At 46.4% G+C, this 26,577-nt stretch overlaps 1 protein-coding gene across 1 annotated transcript; it reads left to right on the forward strand.

Annotated features, from left to right (window-relative positions):
- Nucleotides 1–456: 456 nt before the first annotated feature.
- LOC119402046 (acetylcholinesterase) lies at nt 457–13,083 on the forward strand. The gene is made up of 4 exons (XM_037669126.1): nt 457–673; nt 7,903–8,183; nt 9,026–10,239; nt 12,611–13,083. The coding sequence occupies exons 2-4, from the start codon at nt 7,929–7,931 to the stop codon at nt 12,750–12,752; spliced, it is 1,611 nt and encodes a 536-aa protein (XP_037525054.1). The 5' UTR covers nt 457–673; nt 7,903–7,928; the 3' UTR covers nt 12,753–13,083.
- Nucleotides 13,084–26,577: the final 13,494 nt, after the last annotated feature.

Below are 26,577 nucleotides of genomic sequence, written 5' to 3' on the forward strand. Positions count from 1 at the left end.
TTCTCATAATGCGTAGCACGAGGCCCGAATTTTGCTTTATATTTAAAAAGTAAGCCGTATAATAAAGCATATGGCTGCGGTTTATATACAGCACCGAAGGACCAGTACAGCTCGTTCATTTACTGCGCATATACCCCAACTACTTCTTACTTCTGATGTGCGCCTTAACATGGTCGCACAATGTTTACACAGCTTCAACGTATACACACACAGGTCTGCGTGGATGCATGTGTACGTTGCGTGCGTGTGCGTGGGGGGAGGGGGCTGAATAGGGCAAGTTCACCATGTTGTCCGAATAAACTTTCGTTTTATCATGTAACGTGGTGCGGTTGTTTATGGGAGGGGAAAGTGTGATGGTGTATCGCAGAGCTTTCAGCACTCCAAAATGAAGTGGTCCGACGTGTCTGATATCGCTGGATCCTTATCGGCATAAGTAGCCTAGGCCAAACACTTCTCGTGGGGCTCTTGCTCGTTACACGCTATAAATACACGGCCATTGTCATATACTCCTTGAGAAGCTACATCGTCAAGCATTTGGAGCAAGTGTGCCTTCTGCCCAGGTGGTCACTCCTGCCCAACGGTAAACGCTGTAGTGACACTGCTTTCGTCGCAAGCACCGCCCCTTTGCCACAGCATTTCAAGCAGGGCTGCAAAACCATAACAAGGTTTGAAGGTATTGCGCATGCAATTACACGTGATGTAATTGTTTTCGTTGAGCACGACTGTTTTGCTAAAGGCTTCCATATTGTTTAGCCAACACACGGCGGATGTGGTCCGTGTAGGTGAATGTGCAGCGCATGGGCCTTCTTTATCGCTTGCGCTTTTCGTATGCAGTCTTTATGATCGACTAACCAAAGCGTATTAAAGCTGTAGAAATTGCGCAGCCTATGCAATAGGTCAGTAAGCCTTCACGTATCATCTGTAGATGTAGGCATTTGTAAAAAACACCTGACCTGCGCGGAACAATCAGCGCAGTCACAGCGAAAGCTGGAAGAGCGGCCTTTCTAGAGCCCGTTGTAGACTCTCTTGGGGCAACTACGGCAAGCACACTTGCAAGATACGCACGATGCCATCCATCATAATAGCTTTTGCGAAGTACATAGGGAAGCACTCATTATGCAATTATTCATCATTCTGTGGAGAAGCGATGTACCCGTTACATACCTGTAAGTCATTATGTAAACTTTGCCAAAGCTGTGGCTAGTGACAATGAAGTATTATGGCTGAGCCCATTGTAATGGTTGGGAAGCTTTAAACGACCTGTTCTTTACGCACTTCGCATTGTGGGACGCCTGGTTTTTATTTTTCTCTTCCACCAAGTTACATTACATCTTTTCACGTGATTCATTACTCGACGCGTGACGCCTGTATAGCGTCTATCTGCAAAACAGTTTAAAGCCCCGGCGTGGCTCTGTGGTAGAACACTCGAATGCCACGCTGAGGACCTGGGTTGAAATCCCGCTCGATCATGGATATCTTTTTCTAATTTCTCGCGATAGCGGTTACAGACATTGGCGGCGGACAACTACGCCACCAAAATTGGCTGTTGGTCTGATCTCATCAGAGCTTTCGCTGTAAAAACTCGTCTGCTGGGCTGCTATGCAGCGTACTTGATCTGCCCGCTGCACCGTTCTAAGGAGTGACATTTCGCGCTCGGGAGGGCACCAGATTGTGTAATTGTTCCTCTAGTCACCATGGGTCACACCTACTACGGAGATCGGCCAACAATCGGTTGGTTTTATAGAGTTATAAACATTCTTTGGAACACCTGCGCATCACAGCTTGCAAATAAAAAAAGGAAGAAGAAGCATCAATTTCTTCTGATGGCTGAGCTAGCATAAGCACGCCCTCTGCTAAAATTTAGCATTATTCTTTACCTGAAATTTTCCTGAAGTGATGCAACCATACGCGCAAGGTACGGTAAGCCTTGAAGTAAATTTTTAAAAGCGGAGCTGTTTAAGGTTAAAGCAGCGCAAACCACACGGACGAAGAAGATGACGCAACGAACGCTTACCCTCAGCTCCTGGTGTTTTCTCTTTCATTCATGTTGTTTGTAGTTTGCACTGTTTAACCATAGTGGAACCTTACCAACTTGCCCACTTGTCAGCCTTGCTAGAGCTGTTTGGGGTCGAGGTTAGTCGATGCGGAGCGTAAAGCTGGTCCTAGCGGGTTTGTGCCACAGCAGCTGGGCAGGCCGCACTACTCACATTCGGTCCACTAAAAATGAAGAAGCGGTCTATAACTAGCGGATGTGTGCCAAGGAGTTCCTAGCAGATATGTGCCAATTAAGTTGGGCAGGCTTCACTCCTCACTTCCGGGCCACTAAAAAAAGAAGAAGCTGTCTAGCCACGCGAAGAAATAGAAAATATTGAACATTATTTCTTGTCGTGTCGCAGATATTCATGTATTAGAAAAAGACTTCTGATTAATCTGCTTTCAAAGATAAACTTAAACTTAACTGCAGAAACTGTACTCAGCTAACTTCGGTGCCTCAGGTTTAGGGCATTGCCACAGGGACGCCTTTGATGCGGTGTGTAATTTAGTTTAAGCTACGAAACGTACACCACTTTAGTCTTTATTTCAACAAATAGCCGTTATGTAATTATAACATGCGTTAAAATCTAACACATCTATCCGAAATGATTCTGATCAGGTTAATACGGCAGTCTGGTCTACTAGCGCAATCGCACAGTCATTGCCGTATTTATTTGATATATTACGTATTCCCTTTTTATTTATTTTTTTCTCATTTAGCACTGTATAACTTATCTTCTAAATTTTAAACTACGAATTCTTGGCCAATCCCCTGAGTGGGTTTGTGCCATAGTGTTGATGGTACAAACAAAGAAACAAAAGCGCCAGCAGAGGGCAGAAATTCTTTCCCATGGGGCATCTTCTCTGGGTCACATCAACAGGACCGTTTGCTTAGCCGTATGCGAATTTCTTAGGGACACAAGAATAATTCCTTGTTAATTATTCTCAATGCAAATTTGGTACATCCGACTTCCTCGCGCTAATTCATTGTATTCCATACGATTGGCACATTCCCATTTTGATTAGTCCATAAAATAATAATTCTTCAATATTTCTGTATGACCTACACGCCGATTAGTTGCTTTTCCTTCGTCTAAATTCTAAATTGCCCCACTTATATAAACCGCCGGTTTCATGGCCAATTCCCCGTAGTGGGTAAGAGCCGAGAAAGAAGGGTCAAGCAGGCACGCAAGATCCAGAACTTCGAGTGTGAGAAGTTGAGGTTAGACGTGAACGGCTTGCATCGGACCCTGAGTTTAACACAAGGTGAGACGACGCACGACGCTGTTATCAATTTGAAAGTTGAAGCAGGTTCACTGACTTTACGTCGCGACGACTGCATATGGTGATTAAACTACGTTCGAGCACAGTCAAGCAACGAAATAGCAATGTGATGCCGCCAGCTCCACTGCTGAGCCAGTCTTCGCGACATGAAGTCAGCGGAGCTTTCACATTTTTTAGCGTCCCCGTTATGTGAAATGGTATGAAACTTTGTGGGGACGCAGCAGTGGGGTTCTCCGAATCGATACCGACCGTTCGAGACTCTGTCTGCCGCAGCAGCATGGATTCATGCCGGTGACCTTGAGCAGAGCTACGCAAAGTGTCGCAACAAACGCTGCGTTGATGGCGAAAACCTGAAATACACATGCTTCAAAGCTAGCGAAATGTTGCGATATTTAGACACTCATTCACTGTTTCACTACTTCATCAATAATGCTGAAACTTGTATTGTAAAGTCCCACAGCAGAAATATCTTGACGCCTACCTTACCGTAAAGATCTGATGATCAGATCTTTTCTGGGCTGCACATCTAGCAGCTATATCGTCGGAAGCTTGCATGTTTTTCGGATATCTGCATAGAAGCCTGGCTAGCTCACCTTCTAATGTAAGGAAATTGGCCTCTTTAACCTATGTTCGTACGCAACTAGAATTCGATTCACCCACATATCACAATATCAAGACTACCTTATTCGCATGTCGGAAGTTCAGAATAGCGCAGCCATATTGACCTTGCGTAACTACGAGCATCATGCTAGCACAACTCGAACAGAGAATCTTGGTGAACGCTTGAGCTTCGCCTTCAAGAGAAGAACGCGATCGTAGGTTGGCCTCGTTCGCATCCCCTTCTAAATCGCTCGCCTATCTTCGCTATCCTATCCCGGAATCCCCAATGCAAGTACCATTGCGAAGTGCCCACTACGCCATAATTCTTGCATCCGCAAATGGGCACAGTACACACGGCACCTCCGCAAAGTAACATGCGCGATTGCGCACATTGTTGATGCTGTCGCTGATAATGATTATTAATTTTGACTTTGGCCTTTGTAATTGGTTGGCCTTTAAATGAAACACTTGTTGCGCAATTCGGATGCTTTGACGCCTGGTGCGATTTCTCGTATCTGCCAGGCAATATTATGTGTGTTGAGACTATTCGCACTACATGACATTCTTATAAGAGTCTTTTTTTGTTCGATACCATTTCGACACTAGCGTGGCTGTGTAATAGAACATTTTCTTGCCACGCGGAGTTTCTGGGTTCGATTTCCAACCGAACCGAATTTTTTTTATTTTTGTTTACTTGTATCTATCTCGAATTTTCGACCGCGGGCAACGCTCATTTTTTGCTCGCCACCAACGAGGCCGACGTCGACGCCGACACTGGAATTTCTGCGAAACGAGCTCTCTAACGCTATCGCGGTACCAAGATATTGTATCACGCAGTTCTAGCGTACTAATAGTAACCTTTGCTTTCTTACCTTTCTATTCAATGCAAGCGTTTTTATTTTCTTTTACCTTCCGTACTCAATGCCCGTGTATGGGTCTTTGTTAAAGTATTGTGAATAAATAAATATTCACAACCAAAACAGTATGCAAGCAAATAACTCTCTCCTTACCCCCACGAAACCAGTGAATCTTTGAAAACATTGGCCGCGTATCTGCGTGTTTCGCTGCAAATGTCGCCGAAAGACGATAGCCTTGTACAGGCCGTACTACATCAGTCCTCCTCGCCTACGTTGAACCACCGCATCTGGCTCATAGCATCGCATTTTCTGCGCAGCCTAAGAAATACTAGCATTTTCAGCGCAGCCTAAGAAACATTAGGGTCTTTAGGATTACTTATCTAGGTATTTTCTAGTAAAGGAACACGCCACCTAATACTTATGCATTCATGTTGCGCCCAGATATGCGTAATATTTGCTTTTTGATCGACAGTGTTCACATGTATGAACGGCCGTACCAGTTCAAGATGGCTGGGCGTTCAGAAAGTGGTTAAACTTTGGCCGGCTGGCTGAATCAGGTGACAGACAGACAAACAGAAAGACAGACAGACCAAAATATCTGCGTATAAGTTCCCCAGGAAGGACTATCGTCTTTAAAAATCATTAGCATATTACTCGTGTACCCTTACACAAGGCTACGCGCCACCAACATGCTTGCCACGGTTTTATTAGGGTTCCAGACGTCGTGCGCTCATGCGGGAACCAAGGCGTTACGTATGAATAAGCTTTGTGTCGTTGCGTCGTGCTTGACTTCGCGCAGAAGTGGGACACGAGCAGCCGACGCTCGGTTCCAGGCATTTCCCAATAACCTGTAGAAAATAAAAACGATGCCCATAGTTGCACCGGCTAAGACGTGCGTCATTACAAAGCATGCTCGGCCTGGGCACGGGATAAGTGGAGGAGAAGAATAAATGACACAATAAGACAACCGTGTCATAACGTTCGCCTGTTTGCGTCACGCTACAGGAACATGCTTTTACATGCAAACGCACCGTCCTGGCAAAAAGGAAGACTGATGGTTGCGCGGAATATACAAAAGCGCTGCTGTTTTGTTGCTCTTAACCCAGGCCACTGGGGCAAACGGTCTTTACTACTAGGCCTAGGTCGTTTGCGGTGGCGGTACTGCTTTGAGTAAAGAAACGGCGTTTGCCTGTTCATCCTTGTAGGATTTTGGGCATCCACTAGGAGTGTCATCATCATGGGACAGAGTAGAGAAGGACCTGAACACTCATACCCCCCATAGCGGGCTTAAACAAATCACTTTGATGTCGCTCAGCTGCAGCGCACTGCATAATGTAAGCCTATTCAAAAGTAAGATAAAGGGCATTGTTAAGAAGAAACTATACATGTGGGACTTTTAGCGTTTAATAGATAAATATCAATTATTTACTACATAACGTCACTGCAGTGGGTAAAAATTTATTGGGTAAGCATTATGTGACGATGTCCTGCGCTAAATCCTGCCGGTTTACGGTTTACACCGTCGGTTAGAGGCTAGCTGACGAATGCCTTTGCTCGAGAGAGTCATCAACATACCGGGTAATCAAAATGAAGATTTATGGTGTTATCCAAATTCAGCAGTGGGAGATGCCTGAAAACCACCTTCGCATATAAGTGATGTACCCATAGGGACACAAGGTGAGGCTATAATAATCGCTGTAAGCAGCCCAACTAACCATTATTAAGTAATCAACTTTTTAGAAACTTCAGTAAGCGGGCATGTTTGTTCCGAAGACTTGGATGCAGTGGTATTTCGACAGAGCACGCTTGAAAGAATTCTTCTAGCATTTCCATGCGCCCAGATATCCAGCGGCAATGTGTAACTGCGGTTTAGATCATTACGCGTGCAAGACAGTGAGGACTGCCGCAAAGTTGCTACCGGATACGCCGCAGAAGTTGTGTGCGGCGTTTTATCTGGGAATGCTCCGAAGGCATAGGCAAATGTGATAACGGTTACCGTTTTACAAAGGGCCGGCGATATCAACGAATGACTGCGCGTTAGATCTGGGAGAAACATCGCGCAGATGCGAATAAATGTGTTTCACCGGGAGTTTATACTTTTCATCCCCACGCTTAACTCAATAACCAGGCACCTTCTGAAATATTATTAGATGCGGTAACCACGCACACATATCTACATTATATATATGACAAAACTACATTTCCCATGTGCAGCTTTCTCTTCAATATATATATATATATATATATATATATATATATATATATATATATATATATATATATATATATATATATATATATATATATATATAAAGCTGAGGGAATGAGTTTTAACTCATCCCCTGAGGAACAGATATCCCCTCCCGAAGCTGTTGGGAAATAAATATTTATATCACTGTTGACAACGCCTCCGTTTTGTTATGCCCACTACTCGAAAAGAACTGGCCCATTGAACCAATGATCTACACTTTATATTATTTATATATATATATATATATATATATATATATATATATATATATATATATATATATATATATATATATATATATATATATATATATATATATATATATATATATATATATATATATGTGTGTGTGTGTGTGTGTGTGTCTGTGCGTGCGTTTATGTGTCTTCACTACTACTACGTAATGCGTGGTGGACGACATCCAATAACAAAAGACAAACACGCAGCTAGACAGTTTATTCAGCCGAAAATAATGTCTCCGAAGCAATAGAAGACTTTTGGTTTTGGTGTGCTCGCTGATGGTTGAACTTCATAGAGCAGCGCTTAAAAGTGCAGGGACAGAGCCACATAGTAGATAAGACGGCCCCTGCAGCGCCCGCCGTGTCTACCACGTGTCTCTTTCCGTGTGCTTTATTGCGCTGCATCACTAAAATTCGGCTACAAAGCAAAACACGAACAAAGCCATATAAGCTGCATTTGTCCATAACATCATGGTTTCCAATATATATAACAAACTTCCAATACGGTTTTCGGCTCCCCTATAATGTTTCCAGCAATATCCGACCCAAAAGACATGAATTGTTACGGTCCGGAATGTGTATACAGAAGATGCCACAAGCCGATCGTCAAAGCTTATCACTGAACATTGCTTTACAGTGGACGCGACGATTGGTGTCCCGGTCATGACGGCAGTGGCCGCTCTCGTGTTCCTTTTGGCCTTGGCCTCACGTGCCGCGGCCTTCGACGTGGAGACAGTCACTAGTCTGGGCATTGTTGGCGGAAGCCGTTTCGACGTGCTGGACCGTACATTGGAGGTGTATCGCGGGATTCCGTACGCGCAACCACCGCTGGGACCGCTACGCTTTCGTCCACCGGAACCTCTGCAAAGTTGGGAGGGCATAGTGGACGCCACGAACAGGAAGATTGGCTGCGCACAAGTACGTACCGTTTTCGTTTCTGCTTTCCTGCTTTCTTTATGGAGGACAATACCAGAACTCACACCAAAGAACACCGCGAACGCTTCTAGCTAGAACTGTCTTTCGTAAAGAATTTTAGCTGCTCATTAAATGCACTAACAACACTTGGCGACATTAAGCCAACACTTAGCGGGCATTAGTCAACATTGCGGAGAATTTAAGCGGAAACATTTCAGTCATTTTTCGCCCAATGACTCTTTCTCTTCAATTTTTTAGGGCTTTCGCTAATACTTGCGTTCAAAAATAATAATTCTCTTAAATTTTACTCGCTGAATATAGTGTTAGTATGCTGTTTTATATGCTCCTTTGCCTCACTGCGTGATATTTAACGCCGCTCTCGTCCGCAAAGTGGCTGCTTTCAGGTGCAGCACAAAAACTGCTCGTGAAATACCCGTTTAATTCGCTCAGAAGCATTCGCCATATTATAGCGCTGAGAGGTTCTTGCTCTGCTGTCGGCTGTGGAAGCGTTTATCTGTGTGCAACCTTCTCTTAAAATTTATAGTTGTGACAGTGTTCCAACACACATTAACACTAGAATTCCTCATGAGTGTAGTCATGTATATTAATTACTGAATGTTAAATACTCACACACTGATGACACTACACAGTGCGATGTAGCGTTAAACGAGAAGCCTTGATCCCTAATCAATCTTGGATGAGGAAGCTTTTATACAGCAATTATTTACATTCACCTGAGCAAACCAAATTACTTCGCTGCAGTTTACGCTCATGTGGCTGTAGCAGCTTAAACACTCCTTTCAGTAAAACAATTCGCTACATATTTTTTCCATCTATCGTCGCAGACCCTCTTTAATGAGGTCCTGACAACCGGCGTGGAGTTGACCGAGGACTGCCTACACCTGAACATATGGGCCCCTGCGGAACGCGGTCAGCTGCCTGTTCCTGTTCTCGTTTCTTTTCACGGTGGCGGCTTTTCGTACGGCTCGGCCAACACCGATGTTTTCGACGGCGCCGCCTTGGCCGCCAAGACTGGATTGGTCGTCGTCGCCCCTAACTACAGGCTCGACATTCTGGGGTTCCTGGACGCAAACTCCACAGAGGCACCCGGGAACGTGGGGCTGATGGACCAGAACATGGCCCTGAAGTGGGTACGGGATCACATCCACCACTTCGGGGGTGACCCTTCGCAAGTGACCATCTTCGGCATCAGCGCGGGAGGCATGAGCGCCCATTCTCACGTGCTTTCGCCGATGAGCAGGGGCCTCTACAAAAGGGCTTGCCTGATGAGCGGCACGCTGAACAGTCCAGATTTTGTCGAGCATGTAAACGACAGCATAAGCAAAGGCAACATTGTGGCACGGGTCGTCGGCTGCGCCGATGATACCACCACGTTGGCCTCAAATCCGGAATCGGTGGTGGCGTGCCTGCGAACCAAAACTACCAACGAACTCTTGCAGGCCGCAGCCGAAAGCTTCAAGACCAAGATATTCACATTTCTCCCGACATACCCGAACCAATTCATGCCCAAAGAACCTGCTGTAGCAGTGAAAGAAGGATCGTTCAACCAGGCCGATCTTATTGTCGGAGTGACCACGGACGAAGGAGCGGTGGCACTGCTGTACCCTCCCAGGCAGGAACTGTGGGGGGAGATGATCGAAGTTATGGACGACGAGTTCTTGAACAAATCTCTGCGCGAGATTACCTTCACCTGGTTGAAAGGAAACTCCACGTACAACCTCGAAGCTTACACGGCCGAGGCGCGAGACAAAATTTCCCTGAGACGCGCATACGTAGATTTCATATCAGACCGGACCTTTGTCTGCCCGATGCACTACACGGCCGAGGGTCATTCTGAAGGCGGCCAACCTGTGCACTCCCTCGTCTTTTCGTACCGGTCAGCAAAGAGTCCCTTGCCAGCGTGGATGGGCGCTCCACACGGAGAAGACGTCAGCTACCTATACGGGGCTCCGCTCGTTCATCCGGAAAAATACGACGCCCGGGACGCCTCCATGTCCGAGGCATTAATGAATGTGCTGTCGACGTTTGCACGTACAGGGTGAGCGAAATTGATGAAAAGTGTATGACTCTTCTTAATCGATATATATTATAGATTTCAAAACAGGAGAAAGTGCCTCAGATCAGGCTGGCCGACGTTTCGATAGGGGACCTATCTTTGTCAAAGGCGCCTTGTCATCCCTGGCGTGTTAGTTTTATGGGGTTAGTGATGACGTCATGTCCAGCGGCGGCGTGTCTGTTGCTGTTGGTTGCTGTTTGCAAACTCTCTTGAAATGTGGCAAGGGCTTTACTCCTCTGCTTTCGAGTTTCTCTCTTTCCAGGCATCAATTACCAACAGCAACAGACACGCCGCCGCTGGACATGACGTCATCACTAACCCCATAAAACTAACACGCCAGGGATGACAAGGCGCCTTTGACAAAGATAGGTCCCCTATCGAAACGTCGGCCAGCCTGATCTGAGGCACTTTCTCCTGTTTTGAAATCTATAACGTGTATCCATCCGTCGGCTCCCTTCTTGATCTTAATCGATATATAGTGGTTTTGGTGTGATCTTCATAGTCAAATTTATCATATTCAAGCTCTTTGCCAGTCCCTAGAACATTGTTTAATCTGTTGTACGCGTATCCGCCTATAGGAACTGTTTGTAAGGTTCTAGGGTAAAAATCCACGTTAATGTCGTTCTTGCTCAGATAATGGTGTAGTTCTAGATCCTGCGCTAAAAGCAGCTCCAGTACTGTGAGACCTGAGGACGTGCGCAGCACGGGCACCCAGCGATTTCCGCTGCGCTGTTCTTAGACTCCGCCTATGAGTAATCTATGGCAGGAGGTCATAGCACCGTTGCCGGTGAAAGGAGCAATCAAGTGCTTGGCGAAGCGGTGGCGACCTCCCTTGCGCGGCGCGGGTGTTCGCCGCATGTTTCCGAAACGTTTCTAGCTATTTTAAGTTAATTGTTGCGTATACTTCACGACTATTTCTTGCAATTATATTATCTTAGACCTTGTTCGTTTATGTTTACCCGGCTTTGAGCATTGCTAGCTTTGTTTTAGGTCTGTATTCACCACTTGACTTTCAGCGTGGTCACGCCACGTGAAATCTATAGATGAATAATAAGCCGGGCCCCAAAAGTGCTGCACACTTATTACTCAGGAGGCGCTTTGTGCAGTCAAAAGACATGGAACAGAAAGAAAGAAAGGTTAGAATAGTTGTCATCCAAGTGTAGAGTAACTGAAAGTGTCTATGGACAACTGGTACGTATCAGAATGAAAGTAGAAAATATGGTTAGTTGTAGCCGCATAACGAAAGCACAAAAAAAAAGATCACAGGTATTTACAAGTGCGGCAAAAAAAAAACGTATGGCAAAATATGTAGGACAGTGCAACAATAAGCTCTCTGTTTTTTCAAACCCGAGCTAGTTGCTTGAAGGCAACGACCTACCAGAGAAAAATTTACCGACATGAAGAGCCATGTGCACAATGTCCGCACAGAAATTCCAAAAACGGTTGAAGATATAGTTAACAGAATGCCAGATAATAACCCAGGAAAATCGCTGGGAGGCGTCGTCTACTCACAGGCTTCAACATTCAAAGTGTGTGAACGTAGTCCCTAGTCAGAAGTTGGGATAAACGGAATACGCTTAGAGAATTCAGCGTAAATATGGCACTCTACAGCATACGATAGAACCTGAATCGTTAAAGTCGTAGCTAACATCGCATCCGAGCAATAGCCGCTTCCACGACGAGACGAAAAAATAATGGAAGAAACTAACAACTGATCATAACAAAAAAAATTGGAGTGGCTTCTAGTCATCACCTTGTGAGAAATGGGTTGGCAATCGTGATCATTGCAATGCTACGCTCTCCTCTTTTTCGTTTAGGCCTGGCTAGCCGATGCCACGAAAGCTCGCTTCTACCAGCCAAGTTTACCTGTTTCCACACTTGGTTTTCTTTTGATGTTCGTGCATACTTCTCCTTCTTAGACGGTATTATCGTATCCACACTATATCCAGGGTGTACACCAGATGTACAGTTTTCTACGAATGAAATTTCGTGTTGTCATATGGGAAATCATTATAAACCTCGTGAACAATAACTGAGGCGTCGAAAACGGACAATAACGGTCAAATACAATTAAACAAAAATTCTAGAACACCTACACGTGCTATACAACGTAATATGAGAGGTGTAACGTTACGATAAGTGACGAACGATCGAGAAATACCGCAATTTTGACACAGAAAGTAACCACATTAAGAGATGCGGTCATTTATTACGTGTGCCGCATTCTTTTTTTTACATAGATATCTTGGAAGATCAGTTCAACAAAATAGAAGCGCATGACGAAATGTTTGTCGACCATGTCCGCTTAAAGGCACATCACAACAAACGTAGCAAATTTTTGTTTCTTGCGCAGGATGCCTCAGCTACCGGAGGAGAAGCTGTGGCCGACGTACACCAAGCATAACCCAATTTCCGTGCTATTCGACAAAGACAATATTGCTGTCGTCACTGGTTTCCGCAGACAGTTTTGCGATGCGTGGAGGACAAATGAGTAATCTTTTTGAATGTGCTTCATGATTAATCATCAGCGTATTAATTATTTTTCCCACTGGGGCCAAACAAGACATCAGTGTTGGTTGACAAATCGTGCCTCGTGCACACATATAAAGTAAAACAACTTATGTTCGTCTTCAACTAAGGCAAAAATAATTTTTTATATTATTAAGGTGACTGTGACCATATATAGTATGGTAATCTTCATGAAGAGTGTACTTCGTATTCTGGAGCGTCACCGACGTTGCGACCAAACTCATCAACGCCCCTGGCCCGGCCTGAGCCTAGGCCTCAATCCGCTGATTTGTTCAATAAAATTGTTTCACTGACTCACGTATCTGGTTTTAGTGGTTTAATTTTTTGCTTTAGCCGTTTCCTTCGCCATCAGTATGTGTAACACCGTTATTAACAAAATGGGCTTGTAATCAATAAACAATGCCACCGCTGTCGAAGTCCCTCAGCTTTTCACACGTTGTTTAATACCACCACATATATTTCCGTTGTGAGGAGCGACGTTCTTTTGTAAGCAAAAGCTTTAGATGCTTCACCAAACGCGAAAATTGACCGGCGTGCCATATCAGCGGCGTCAAGAGGAGTGATGAAAAAAAAAACTCATCACGGGATGACGTCACAGATCGTCAAGATTTGTGACGTCATTATGACGTCATTGTAGCGCCGCAGTGACGCCACATCCCGCGATGTCACATGATTACGTCATCGCATGACATCGTAGCTTGGCCAAAGGTGAGTCGATTACGGAGGCAGTGCAAACCCGCGTTATGTGCGGAAAGCTTTCGGAGGGTGGCGGCGTAGAATCCGCACATCGACTGAAAAGAAAAAGAAGATGGCTTTCGTCCCGCAGTAGTCTTAGCTGCCTGCATTAGGCGACCCTGCGAGTTTTTTTTTTTTACCAACTGTTTCTTTTTCACGCGCCCTATTAGGCACGCCGCCTCCTCCTTCCCCTCTTCCACGCCCGTTAGCACACTTGTCCTCTCTTGCTCTTTTGTTCGGGTTGAAGGAGAGCGTAGAAAACATGCACATACGCGTGCTAAGCTAGGCATTTGCAGACTCGGAGACAAGTCCGCTCGTCGAAACGTTCGCACCAGCAACGCCCCCTCTTCCAAGAATTTTTCACCGTTTCAGGTTTCCATTTTTCACTGACCTAATATGCTCTCGTGGAGCAGAACGTTCTTTGCTCCACGGCCAGAATCTTCAACATTTATCAATGGTGACAGACACTAACGATGCAGTCGTGGGCAAGGACACCTTTATGAGGTGTCCTTGCCCACGCTTCTGATCCAACGCTTCCTCCTGCTTCCTTTTGAAGCTTCTAGGATACCGGAGATTAATAATAATAATAATAATAATAATAATAATGAGAATAATATTATTATCTGTGGTTTCACGTCCCAAAACCACGATGTCATTATGAGGGACGCCTCAGTGGAGGGCTTCGGAAATTTAGGTCATCTGAGGTTCTTTAACGCGCACTGACTTAGCACAGTACACGGGCCTCTAGCGTTTCGCCTTCACCCAAATGCGATCGCTGTGGCCGAGATCGAACCCGCGACCTTCGGGTCAGCAGCCGAACAGCCTAACCACTATACCACCGAGTTGGACACTACGCAAATCTAACTGTGTATAGGGCACGTGGGAACACAACCCCCATGAAGATAACAATCACACTAGATGTATTTTGCCACTTTCAGTGACCACAAACTACCTCCGCAATACGGCGCTTAGGCTTTGTATGGGCCTTCCTGCGACTCTTCTAGCGGTTCAGCTTGTTAGCCAGCGAGAGCTGTGCCTGTCAAGTTAGGGAGCAATAAACTTAACGCGCCTTTGTCGGTTGGTTTACAAATTCAATAGTAAGCTATTTCTCATGCCTCTGTCTTCACGGGATGTGCTTGCATTTACATAAGAAACATAGGGACAAGCGTAATCTAAGACAATGTTGCTTTACGTATCGCCAAAGCGACGACAACAACAAAAAAAGAGAAAAAGGCTACAGCAGGTCCACGGGTGAATGATGAAGAGCTTGGGCGAAGCTCCTGAAGCAATCATCGTTACACCGTGAAATGTTCAGTGGTTTCGCCCAGCAGTAACTCTCGAGCTCGCATCTCGGGATCCTGCCGACGAGCACGAGACGCAGCGGCCTTCCACACCCGGCGCTCCTCGTCGTCCATGGTCTGCCAAGCAACACGATCCGGCAAGCGCACTCCTCCCCCTACGGCGACGATCAAGGAGAATGAGAGAAAATAACACCATTTCCCGCTAAAGGGGATTATGAGGCGATGCGAAGCTGGAGCACTTGCACGATCACGTTCCGTTGGCGTTCGTTGGGCATGCTACCGACCTCGCGTCGTGGAACGCTAACAGGAACGCTATGCGTGTCTTGTCTTCCCTCTAGCCTGGCCGTTAATTCTCACAGGGTGAGGGGGAAATGCGGTCGACAGGCGTGCGAGAGGGGGGCAGCGTAGGAGAGGAGAGAGAGGGGGAGGGGACGAGCATGCTCTGGTGCACATCGCGGCGTTGCGCAGGAGAGAATTTCGGCATGTCTAGCCCGCGTTTCAGAGGAAGAGTGGAAAGGGGGGGAGAGGGGGGAAGTGGAAGGGGAGTAGAGAGGGGAGAGGGGAAGAGGGCAGGAGGAATAGTGAGGGGGAGTGGAGAGGAGGTGTATGGAGAGGGTATGCATATGCGCAGTAAGGGTGGTCACGCCGCACACCACCACCGGATTGAACTCCGCCATAAGATACTTCGCATCTACTAACGGGCGCAGCAGCCAATCTGGGAGCAGCGGCGCCCATAACGGCATCTAGCATGCATTCACCCAACTGCCATATTGCACACATCTCTATGGGACAGCGCCATCTAGTATATTGTCACCCAACTGCAGTTTGCATGGATGGATGGATGGATGCTATGAGCGTCCCCTTTATAACGGGGCGATGACATGTCTGCCACCAGGCTAGAAGGAGAAAAAAAAAGAAAGAAAATAAAACTTCCTTGTTTCATGTTGTCCTAGTGCCTTATCTACATTGGTTAAATCTATGTTATTATACCAAAAAATATAAATTCACGGTCCATCTCTCTGCCTCTTAAGGCAGAATGACCTTTTCCCCCCCCAATTATTTATTTTTGTACTTTTTATTTATTTTATTTTTATATTCTGCCACCAATACTCTAACCGTCTCTTACTTATTTCTATCGCGGGCGTGTTCAGCTTTTCATTGTTGTCCCTAAAACCCAAGGCTTCATGTAGACTCGTGCCCACACGTATACCTGGGTGAATATCGCCACATTCAATCAGTACATGTTCCATCGTTTCCTTAGTTCCCCCGCAGCATGTACATTGTTGTTCTTCGTTACTGAATCTGGCTTTATAACTACGCGTTCTAAGGCAACCCGACCTTGCTTCAAACAGTAATGGAGAGGATGCATTTGATGCAGTAATGGAGAGATGCATTTCTATGGGACAGCGCCATCTATTGAATGATACGGGAGACGCGACGGCGGGGCAATGCTGGATGGAGCGACGACCGACCAGGTGATGCTATAAGGAGCTTCGCCCGTAAAAAACTGATCCACTAGCGCGAAACCTAGGGAGGTGCGAAGCACCGGATTGCAGTGTCCGCTTATTGCTAGAGGCAGCGTCACAGACAGCGTGCAGTGCCCATCGCAGAAACAGAGCTTTTCCTCTGCCAACGCGCCCTCTTACTTGCCACTCGGACAAGCGCACATGGCGTAGTGTCTCGAGGCCGAGCGCGCGTTGTCGCGAGCTTTCCCTGAGCGAATGCGCCGTCTTATTTTCCACTTGCTTTACCGTGACGGACGACGACAGGAGACGCCGGCAGCCCGAGCGCATAAGGTGCTTCGTTCATAAATGCAAGCACATCGTCTGAGCGCGAAGGTATGAGAAATAATTCGGAGGGTCCCTTGTGCATTCCATTAGGACGACTTGAAGGAGAAAGACATCTCCCTTTAGATGCGAAGCAGCTTTTGTTCGTGGCTGTGTCCCTCCTTCCCTCACGCGTCCTCTCCCTCACGCGCATGCGCCAACTTTCCCCCACTCCTAGCGCTCACGCGAGGAGGTGCGGTGAAGGAGGTGGCGTGAGCGCTGCTTGCGCTTTGTTTCTCCTCTCCCGTTTCTCTCCGCCACAGCTCTGCGCTCGTATATATTGTGGTGCGCGCTCACTCCCGTTGCACTCTCCTTCGCAACGGCGCTATGGACGCTCGCGAAGCTGAACGTAAACGGCAACGCCGGCAAACGAGTCTCGAAGTTGCGAGGCAACGCGAAGCCGAAGCACAACGGTAACATCGAGCTGGGGTGGGGGGGGTAACATAAGCGGTACACAACATATACACAACTCCACACACAAATGAAACGTACACGGAAACATTCAAATGGAACAGTACCAACACAAGTGAACACAGAGCGCTGCTTCGCACCCCCACATGGTTCTCTTTAGTGGGAGATGGTGTAAGTTTTTCTTCTCAGTCATATATTGATACTGCTCCGCCACCCTTCGAAAGCTTTGTGCACCTAAAGGTGCTTTTCCACCATCTCCAGATCGGAAGCAACTCACCTGACTGCCTCCGTGATCGGCCCACAATTGTCCAAGCTACGATGTCATCACGTCATGACGTCATCATGTACCGTCACACACGTGACGTCACTGTGACGTCATGACGACATCAAAGTGATGTCACAAACTCTGGCGATCTGTGACGTCATCATGACGTCATCGCGTGATGATTCTTTCTGCATCACTCGTGTTGACGCCTCCGACGCGGGATGCCGCTCAATTTTCGCGTTTCATGAGGCATCTAAGGCTTTCGCCTTAATAATGTTCTAGTTAATACGTAAGCTATAAATCCTTCGTTTGCTCTGGCAAATCGCAACCGGCAACGAGAAAAGTCGATGCATGCATGCGCATAAAGACATGCAAACACACAAATCAGCATACAAGCTTACCACGCGCGTGGCCTCTTTCCGTGGCCCCAAGTGAAAAGCGGCGTAGTGAAGCGGATATGCGAACCCGCGCCCAGTGACGCGGAAGACGTCGTTCAACGTAAACAAAAATATTGCTCGCTCAGTACAACAATTAGCCCGATCAAACTTTCACAAATTATTTGCTTTGAACACCCTTCCAAATGAGTACTAGCAATCCTTTCCTATAGGGAGGCATCACCAGTCGGCATTTGCCTATAAACACGAGGCGTCTCACACAGTTTGCAATGTTTTCGCGCTTTCCACTTGAAAACTATTATGTTGTCGCATACAATACTTTTGTGACACACATAATGGCAATTATTCAGCCTCGTGATGTAATTGCATCGGTTGTACGCGCTCTACAGTCTTTAAAATTCTGAAACCGGTGCTGAATTACCATATTGCTTCACCACAGACCACATTGTGAGCCAAAATAGCTTGCGCGATTGAGAGATATAATAGGAAAGCTCCATTAAATTTGGTACGCAGTGACTATTCTGTGGTCCAGACCACAGAATAGACTGCAGCTTTATCCTGTGGACCAGACCACAGAATAGAGTGCAGCTTTATTCTGTGGACCACACAATAAACTTGCGCGCTGTGTGCTGTGCAGAAATGCTCTGTAGCCCAAGCAGCCCACCTCTCTTGACGACGGTTTCTGCGCACCAGACCACGGAATAGAGTCCCAATCTATTCTGTGTACCAGACCACAGGGTAAACTGCAGCTTTGTTCTGTGAACTAGACCACAAAATAACGTGCAGCTTTATTTTGTGGACCACACCACACCAAGGACTTGTGCTGTGGACCGTGCGTACCAGACATCGCTGTACCCCAAATAGCCCACCTCTCTTGACGACGGGTTTCTCTCACAAATTGGCAGGGTTTATTCTGTGGTCTAATTCAAAGAATAAGCGCTGCGCCCTCCTCTCTTGACGACAGCTTCCCTCTCGAATCGCAATATTCGCTCGCAGCTTTGTGAATAAGTCCGGACCAAGGAGGCCATTTCCAGGCATAGTACGCGATGAAAGACGCTTATGCGTGAAAGGTTCGAAATACGAAGGCGAAGCCCACCTTTGGCATGCTTGCTGGTCTGACATGCCAAAGCAGGTAAACTTGTCGTGAATTGAAGCAGCAAAAAGAAGGCGTATAATAACAAATGACAGCGGTTCTAAAAATTTCTGGACCTGATCTATCGAGTGCGGAACACTTAAGTCACTTTCACCACAGTACAATAGTGTCATGCAAAAAGAAAATGTGCACTAAGATCTGCACGGGAGACTCAAATTTTGAGCGATCCCGCCGATTGTGCGAACACAGCCACAGATCTCCAGTCAACGCCACCGCGAGAAGGCAATCATAAATATAACGACAAAGGGCGACACTACTAAATTACCCTGGCCCTGATCTCTCGCGTCAGGACACACTTCACTCACTTTCACCGCAGTGCATTAATGTCGTGCAAAAAAAAAGCACTGAGATTGGCGAAGGGCTACTTTAGCTGTTTCTGTAAATTTTTCAGACGTTGATGATCATACAAGTACTCGTAATTATACGGCGCGTGCAAGTGTATCTAATTAAGTGACAAAGTGTGCTGTGTCCAGTGACAACTAGTAGGTTCTCGCCAATCTTATTGCGCTTTTTTTTTGCTTGACACAGGTATACTGCGGCGAAAGTGGGGCTTAAGCGTTGCGTACTCGATGGATCAAGGCCAGAAAATTTTATGCACGCTGTCATTTGTTATTATTTTCTTTTCGCGGTGGCGTTAGCCATAGGCGTGCGCAGGGTTCCCCATTAGGGAGGGCGAAGGTTTATCGCAGCGCCCCCCCCCACCCTACTAAGTCCATGTATGGGGCAGATTTTGCGCCGCCCCCCCCCCCTCTTAGGTGACTAGAAGGGTCGATGTACGGGGTAGATTTTGCGCCCCCCCCTCTTGGGTGATTAGGGGGGGGGCGGCCGCCCCCCCCTGCCCCCCCTGTGCGCACGCCTATGGCGTTAGCGTTCTTTTACGGGTGATTCATGGCCGCGCCCATTCAGAAGGATTGCTCAAAATTCGAGTCTCCCATGCAAATGTTAGTGCACTTTTTCACATGACACAAGCGTACTGTGGTGAAAGTGACTTTAGTGTTCCGCACGCGATAGATCAGGTTCACGAAATTTTAACGCGGTAGCGTTAGAGAGCTCGTGTCGCAGAAATTCCGCTGTCGGCGTCGGCACCGTTGGTTGTGAGCGAAAAATCATCCGTGAGCGAAAAATCGAGAAAGTAGCAAATAAAATAAACGATAAAAACTTCGGTCCCAATGAGGATCGAACCCAGGCCGTTCGCGTGGCAAGCAAGTGTCTTACCACAAAGCCACGATGTTGCTTGCAGCTGCGTCGGACAAAAACACTACATAAATGTCATGTAGTGAAAGGAGTCTCGACGCATTTTGTTCGGCAGGTGTCACGACGAAAACGAGCCCATACGGTAGGCGCATTCGCGAGGCCATCAAACTACGTTGAAAAACGCCGGGATAGTGCAGCCATCGCCGCTAAATACACACACGAACTTTCAAACAGCTCTAAAAATGGACAACTATGTCCATCTAGAGGAAAACATATCAAGCAAACGCAGCAAACGCTAGATAATGTGCTGCCATCTGTGAGGCATTGTGAGAAATATGTCTGGACTTTTCATGGCATCCGAGAGGGCCGGCGCGTGGCGTATATGTTGGAGGCCATGCGACTCTTGCTTTAGATCGAAAGCCTGTAAAATTCGCGCGCGTGTGTGCGTGTGTGTGTGTAACAATACACATTAATAAGTATGCACTTAGTGGTTGAAGTGCGCACTAGGGGCCAGATTTCGCTATCGCGTTCAACTCTTAAAGGCGAAGCTTAAGGGTCCCCCAATTTTTAGAACCGCTGTCATTTGTTATCATTATACGCCTTCGTTTTGCTGCTAACAAGTTTATCTGCGGCTGATATCAATACTGGCATATGTCAGAACATTGGAATATTTCACGCATACGCGTCTTCAAAATTTGCGAGACAAGCTGTCGTCAAAGGAGCTCGAGCGTTGGCAAATCGAAGTCTTTATGGGGTGGGTTCAGTTCCTTCTGAGGGCATTAAGAGTGCCTGTTCTGTGGACCCGACCACAGAATGAACCCTCGCAATTTGTGACAGAAAACCGTCGTCAAGAGAGGTGGGCTGTTTGGGCTACAGAACGTTTCCGCACAGCCCACAGCGCGCAAGTTTATTGAGTGCTCCACAAAATAAAGCTGTACTCTATTCTGTGGTCCGGTCCACAGAATAAAGCTGCACTCTATTCTGTGGTCTGGACCACAGAATAGTCACTGCGAATTTGGTACACAGCAGAACTTTAAGGCGCACCGAGTAGCGTCCACATTTTAAAGTCTTCTTTTTTAAGGTGCGAAGCACCTTAGGGTCTCTGCGTGTCGGCGTGCATCGTGCATCGACGCCTGCTGGCAGCCCGTTCCATTTGCTTGAGCGCAGGGCTGGGCAGAGATACTGGAAAAAGTATTCCGGAATACAGATATCGAAATACGTGGACCGGGAGCCTAATATACAGATACTGAGATACATTTGCCTTCAGCGTAACGGGATATTTCAGAGATACATTTGCAATATGACGAAAAACGTTTTCCGGAATACAGATACAAGAATACTTCTTTTTTTTACTTCAAGGATGCTCGTACTCCGCAAAGGGCAATTATAAGTGCTGAATAATGGTGTAAATAAAGTTGCAGTGCATTGAAACTTTCAGTTTATTTATTTATTACAGTACCCTCAGCGCCATAGGGACATCACAGAGGGGGGGGGAGCGGCTTACCAAGTACATAATTAGTAATAATGACATAATTACACATATCAATCGCAATAAAAAAGTACACTATTTCACCGCAACAGTAACAAGCATTTGGTACCGAAATCGACATGCTTTGTACAACTAAATGAGCTATGCTAGAAATAGCATAGTTTAAGGAAATCACTCGAATCACTAATGAACACCGGTGAATTGAGAAAAAAACATGCAATTACTTTGATCATAAGATCTGCTTTGCTCAGTAGGTTGCTGTGTGACCTTCTGAAGCAGGCTGTCTTCTAGACAGCGTCGATTCGGCCTCAGCACAAGCCTAGCGCAAGAAAAAAGTCTATCTAGCGCTGCAGACGGGCACAAATTCGTGTTAGTGTGAATAAATACCGCCTTCATAGCCGGATAGCCCTGGAGCGCGGCGACATCTCTTCTCGGGCCATCTAGATACCGAAACACTTCCTCCCTCACGTGGGTTGTTCTGACCGCGCAGAAGCCCAATTCGGTCCCCACCTTGGGAATCCTCAGCTGTCTGGCCCGGTGGGCGCCGGGTCAGACGGCTGAGGATTCCGCTGCCCATATAGGCCGGTCATAATTACATACGCGTAATGGAGCCCAATATGTCGAAACTGCGCAATCCGAAAATTGGCTTCCTAAAATCACGTTGTTTGGGGGTGAGAGGGTGTAAGCACTCCGAAGTCGCTCCTGCAAGCTCTCTAAACAGACGTGGAAACAGCGACACCTGCTCAGTGCGCCCCATCAGAAACTACAGCAAGCACTAGTCGCCTAGGCCGGAAGGGTCACTCTTCAAAAAGGCGTCACACCACTAACGCTACCAGCACCAATTTCAGCAAGCCGCAACAGGTGAAGTCGCCTCCGGCGGTGGGGGAGCCTGGTACCACAAAAGACCGTTTCACGCTTGTGATCACCTAGGAACGCACCCTGACAGGCTGGAGAGGTGGCTGAAAGCGCGACAAAGATAGCCATCTTCTAGTCACTTCCGCCGCGACTATGGGAACTGCTTTTAGAAGTGCCGCAGCTTTGAGAACTGAACGCACGCGAAGCATTGCAAAGCCTCTGTTCCAAGGCGGTATCCGCGCGGGGGTCACCAAGTAATGGCTTGCCGCCCGAAAAAAACTACGCGAGCTGAGCTGGCTTTGAGAGACATCGACTTTCGTCGGCAGAGGCCGACAACACTGCCTGCGCGATTCTGCCGTCTGCGGCGTCGCGCGCTTTACCATATGGGCCTTTCTGTGCTTGAGGGGAAACCATCGCCGCCCTTTCTGTCGGCGACCGGCAACGTGCCTTTGCTTGTCCTGGCACAAAAACAAATGAAGAAAAACCGTCATACCCTCTTGGAAACACGCGTAAACACATTTCCGACAAAAAGAAAATGTAACGAGATACCCGTGTCCTGCATTGTATCGCGATACAAGCGATACATCGTAAAAGTATTTCACTACAGAGATACAAATACTCAAACATATCTCTGAAATACTATCGCGATACTCTTGTATCGCGATACTGCCCAGCCCTGCTTGAGCGCAAGACAGGGCGCCACGCCTCAGCGCTCGCCATGTGACGAGAGAGAGCGAACGGTGCGCGTTGGCTATGGAAACGCTTTTTCCACGATGAACGCTGAGCTACCAGCTCGCAAGGAACGAGAACGTGCCCTCGCGCGCGAGAGACAACGCCGACGCAGGCAGCGTCTCCTAGCGAGCTTATTGATTGAAGAAACCGACTGCTTGCGCTGCACAAACGTTCACCAGCCACCCCGTACATATAGGCATTGCATCTTGACCTGCAATGTGTGCCGGTGGGAGATTTATCTTGTGCGTAGTTGAACAATAAAGATTCGCAGCGTGCACGTTAACTAAAAGCGGACTGCGAGTCTCTCTGTCTAATCTTTCTGCTGTCTCTCATTGCCCATTAGCAGTGATGTTGCTGTGGGAAACATCGGCGCACACTGCATGCTTCACCCCTCCACAGCTTTGACGTTGGTGGAGCTGAAACACCCTTCCCTACATGCTTCGCCCCACCCCAATTTTTTTTGGCAACGCAGGAATCACCCAACAGAGCAACATTCAAATCAATCTATAAGACAGAAAGTTTTTTTTTTCCAAAGCACTTCATGAGAATATATCCTCCACAAAGATGATTGTCCAAATCTGTTCTTTTTTTTTGGAAAAGAATCGAATAGGGTCGAGAGGAACATGTGGGGCGTTTGGCACCCATGTGCGTTGTCGCCAACGGTGGATACCGCGAGATGATCACATTCCACGTCTCATCAGGCACTTACGGCTTTTGCCTTAATATGCAAAACTGCATTAACAGTTTCGTAAGATAAGGTCCTGCGCGATGTACAACTGCTGGTTATAACGTTTCGTAACTATGTTCCAATGCTAGAAAGCTGTGCTCTGCCATACATCACTGGTAATGCGGTCGACGATACGCCAGACAAACAGAGAGAGAGAGAGAGTAGTTTTAATGAAAAGCTGGAGATGTTAGCCTCGCTTTTCGCCTGATATGCTACTCCGGGTGCTCGGTGATGGTTGTGATATACAGGGTGTTTGTTTAACTGATACAGATTTTTCTATAAAATATCTATGACTGCCAGGCTTCTGTGTTTTCGCACATGAACGTGATGTCCAGGCGGAAATACTTTCCCACGGATAAAATGACGTTGACGCGAGGAATTAACAAAAACTTGACAATTAAATTTTTAATTGCTGAATGAGGACGGGTGTTTATATTACAAAGTTGTAGAGTGTGCCAATTTATGGCATATATATGTTTTTAGAAATCGCTAAATTCGCAACGTAGTTCTAGATATTCATAATCAAATTTCAAGGGCGAAATCAAAACTGATCGCGCCCGGTGCGCAGAAAGCGCGGCGGAATAGCAGAATGCTTCGTAACAGGGAAGTGATCAAATTTGAATGAAAGAGCGCCAAAGCAGAATCTAGTCAGAAAAATCTGCCAGCATAATATACCTTAGCAGACAGCTTAATGTTTTCGTGCGATGGGCGGCGCCTATCTGTTTCTTTCTTAAACTATGAAGAGGCGCGAAAAACTATTTTGCCTGTTTGCAAGAAGAATCGCCGCAGTGGCCGCCCCTGAGTTTTATGCTTCCCAGACAAAGAAAAGGTTGGTATTGCCGTTTTCATGTACACTGTTCGAAATAAACATAAGCACCAAACACTACACGCAAAAGTAAGACGATGCGTGGGCACAAGTGAGATGGCTTGCAGCTCTTCACGGAGACATACGGCCGGGGCGCTCCGTCATTCAAATTTCGTCACTCCCATGTGCCGGGTATTTCCGGTCTGACGTAGCAGAACGGTCGCCATTCGCGCGCGCTGGGCGCGATCAGTTTCGATTTCGACCTTGAAATTAGGTGATGAATATCTCGGACTACATGCAACTTTAGTGATTTCCAAAAAAAATGTATGCCATAAATTAGCACGCACTAGCACTTTGTAATATTAACACTTGCCATCAAGTCAATTTAAATTAAAATTTCAATTTAATTAAAAGGTTAACTAACAAGTTTCTGTTAAATAGTCACACCAGTGTCATTTTCACTGCTGCGAAGTATTTCCGCCTTCACGTGAACTTCGTGCGCGAGAACGGCAGGAACCTTACTGTTATAGAATTTCTATAAAAAATGTCTATTGTCTAAAAAACGCCCTGCATACACTGATAATCACATAGAACATACAGCGACGCACACAGAACGTTACCCATGCCCTACATGCTTAGAGAACATGGCAGCAAACGTCAGCAACGAAACTCCATAAAAACAATAAACGACTGCAAATTTTACATAATCTAGTACGCTATAAAGCAGTCATCCTAATCAAGTAGAATGCACCTACGTTCGATTCTGCTGCGGATTGTGCTATTATCACCACAAAAAAATAAATGCATGAGGGTGGCGCTTCTCAAAGCTTTATGCCTCTGTGTGCATTGATCCTGAAAAAAAACAGCCTTCACCTAGTGGTGCTAAGTCTGTTTCTATTTATTTAGAAACAAGAAAGGCGACGGTGTTACAGCGCCGCCGTGGTACGAGGCTTACAATGCTTGGAGGACTCCCAGCCTGCTGCACGGGACCAGTGCTATTCTTCTTAAGAAAGACTTTATATTAGAGGGACAGAAAGAAACTGGCACTCGGCGAAGTACAAGCTTGCTTCTTCGGCCACAAGATTTGTTTAATAAGTCAGAACTTAGGGTATAGAAGCATAGCAGGTTCTTCATACTCATCGTATCTACAACGCCAAACTAAGACTGGGAAGTTTGCTAATGCAATGCTCAGATGATCAGGTTAAATTTTCGTTCACTTTGTGAAATTCACGGTAATATTTCCAAAATGTTATTAAACAGTGCTGTGTTGTCGCGGTATAGGGCGGCCCAGCCTGCACAATATGTTTGTGCAGATTCTTCCTCGATTTAAAACAAACAGTATTGAAAGAAGAAGTCATCTGATCAGCTCTATGACTCTAACAAATCACCTCAAATCATATATATATATATATATATATATATATATATATATAATATATATATATATATATATATATATATATATATATATATATATATATATATATATTTATTTATTTATTTATATATATATGTTACAGCGCCGCCGTGGTACAAGGCTTACAATGCTTGGAGGACTCCCAGCCTCCCACTCGAGAACGAGTTGGTACGCCACTGTCAAGGTGCCTATTGACTGAGCGTCTATGTGGCGTGTGCAGTGCTTGTAACCTCAAACTCAGTCTATGAATGTTGGTACCTGAGCAAGTACAGAGTTTAACACGTAAGGCGGTACCGTAATGGGTAAGAAGGTTCCCTGCACCGCACAGGAAACGCTCTTGAAACGTTATCGACGTTGTCAAACACTCGCTATCGCAGGACCGGCATGAAGTACGCCGGCGGTGCCGATCAAACACCTCATGCTGTTTCGTTTTATCGGGTCACCTATATTTGAGATTGAATGGCCTGTAGGACTGCAACGGCACTT

Source organism: Rhipicephalus sanguineus, chromosome 8, assembly GCF_013339695.2.
Source record: "Rhipicephalus sanguineus isolate Rsan-2018 chromosome 8, BIME_Rsan_1.4, whole genome shotgun sequence".
NCBI classification, from domain to species: domain Eukaryota; kingdom Metazoa; phylum Arthropoda; class Arachnida; order Ixodida; family Ixodidae; genus Rhipicephalus; species Rhipicephalus sanguineus.

Bases quoted from the DNA above. Each gene is read 5' to 3' on its own strand.
- LOC119402046 (XM_037669126.1), top strand. From the start codon at position 7,929: ATGACGGCAGTGGCCGCTCTCGTGTTCCTTTTGGCCTTGGCCTCACGT. The intron at 8,184-9,025 runs GTACGTACCGTT...CTATCGTCGCAG, and splicing joins GGAAGATTGGCTGCGCACAA to ACCCTCTTTAATGAGGTCCT. The intron at 10,240-12,610 runs GTGAGCGAAATT...TTTCTTGCGCAG, and splicing joins TCGACGTTTGCACGTACAGG to GATGCCTCAGCTACCGGAGG.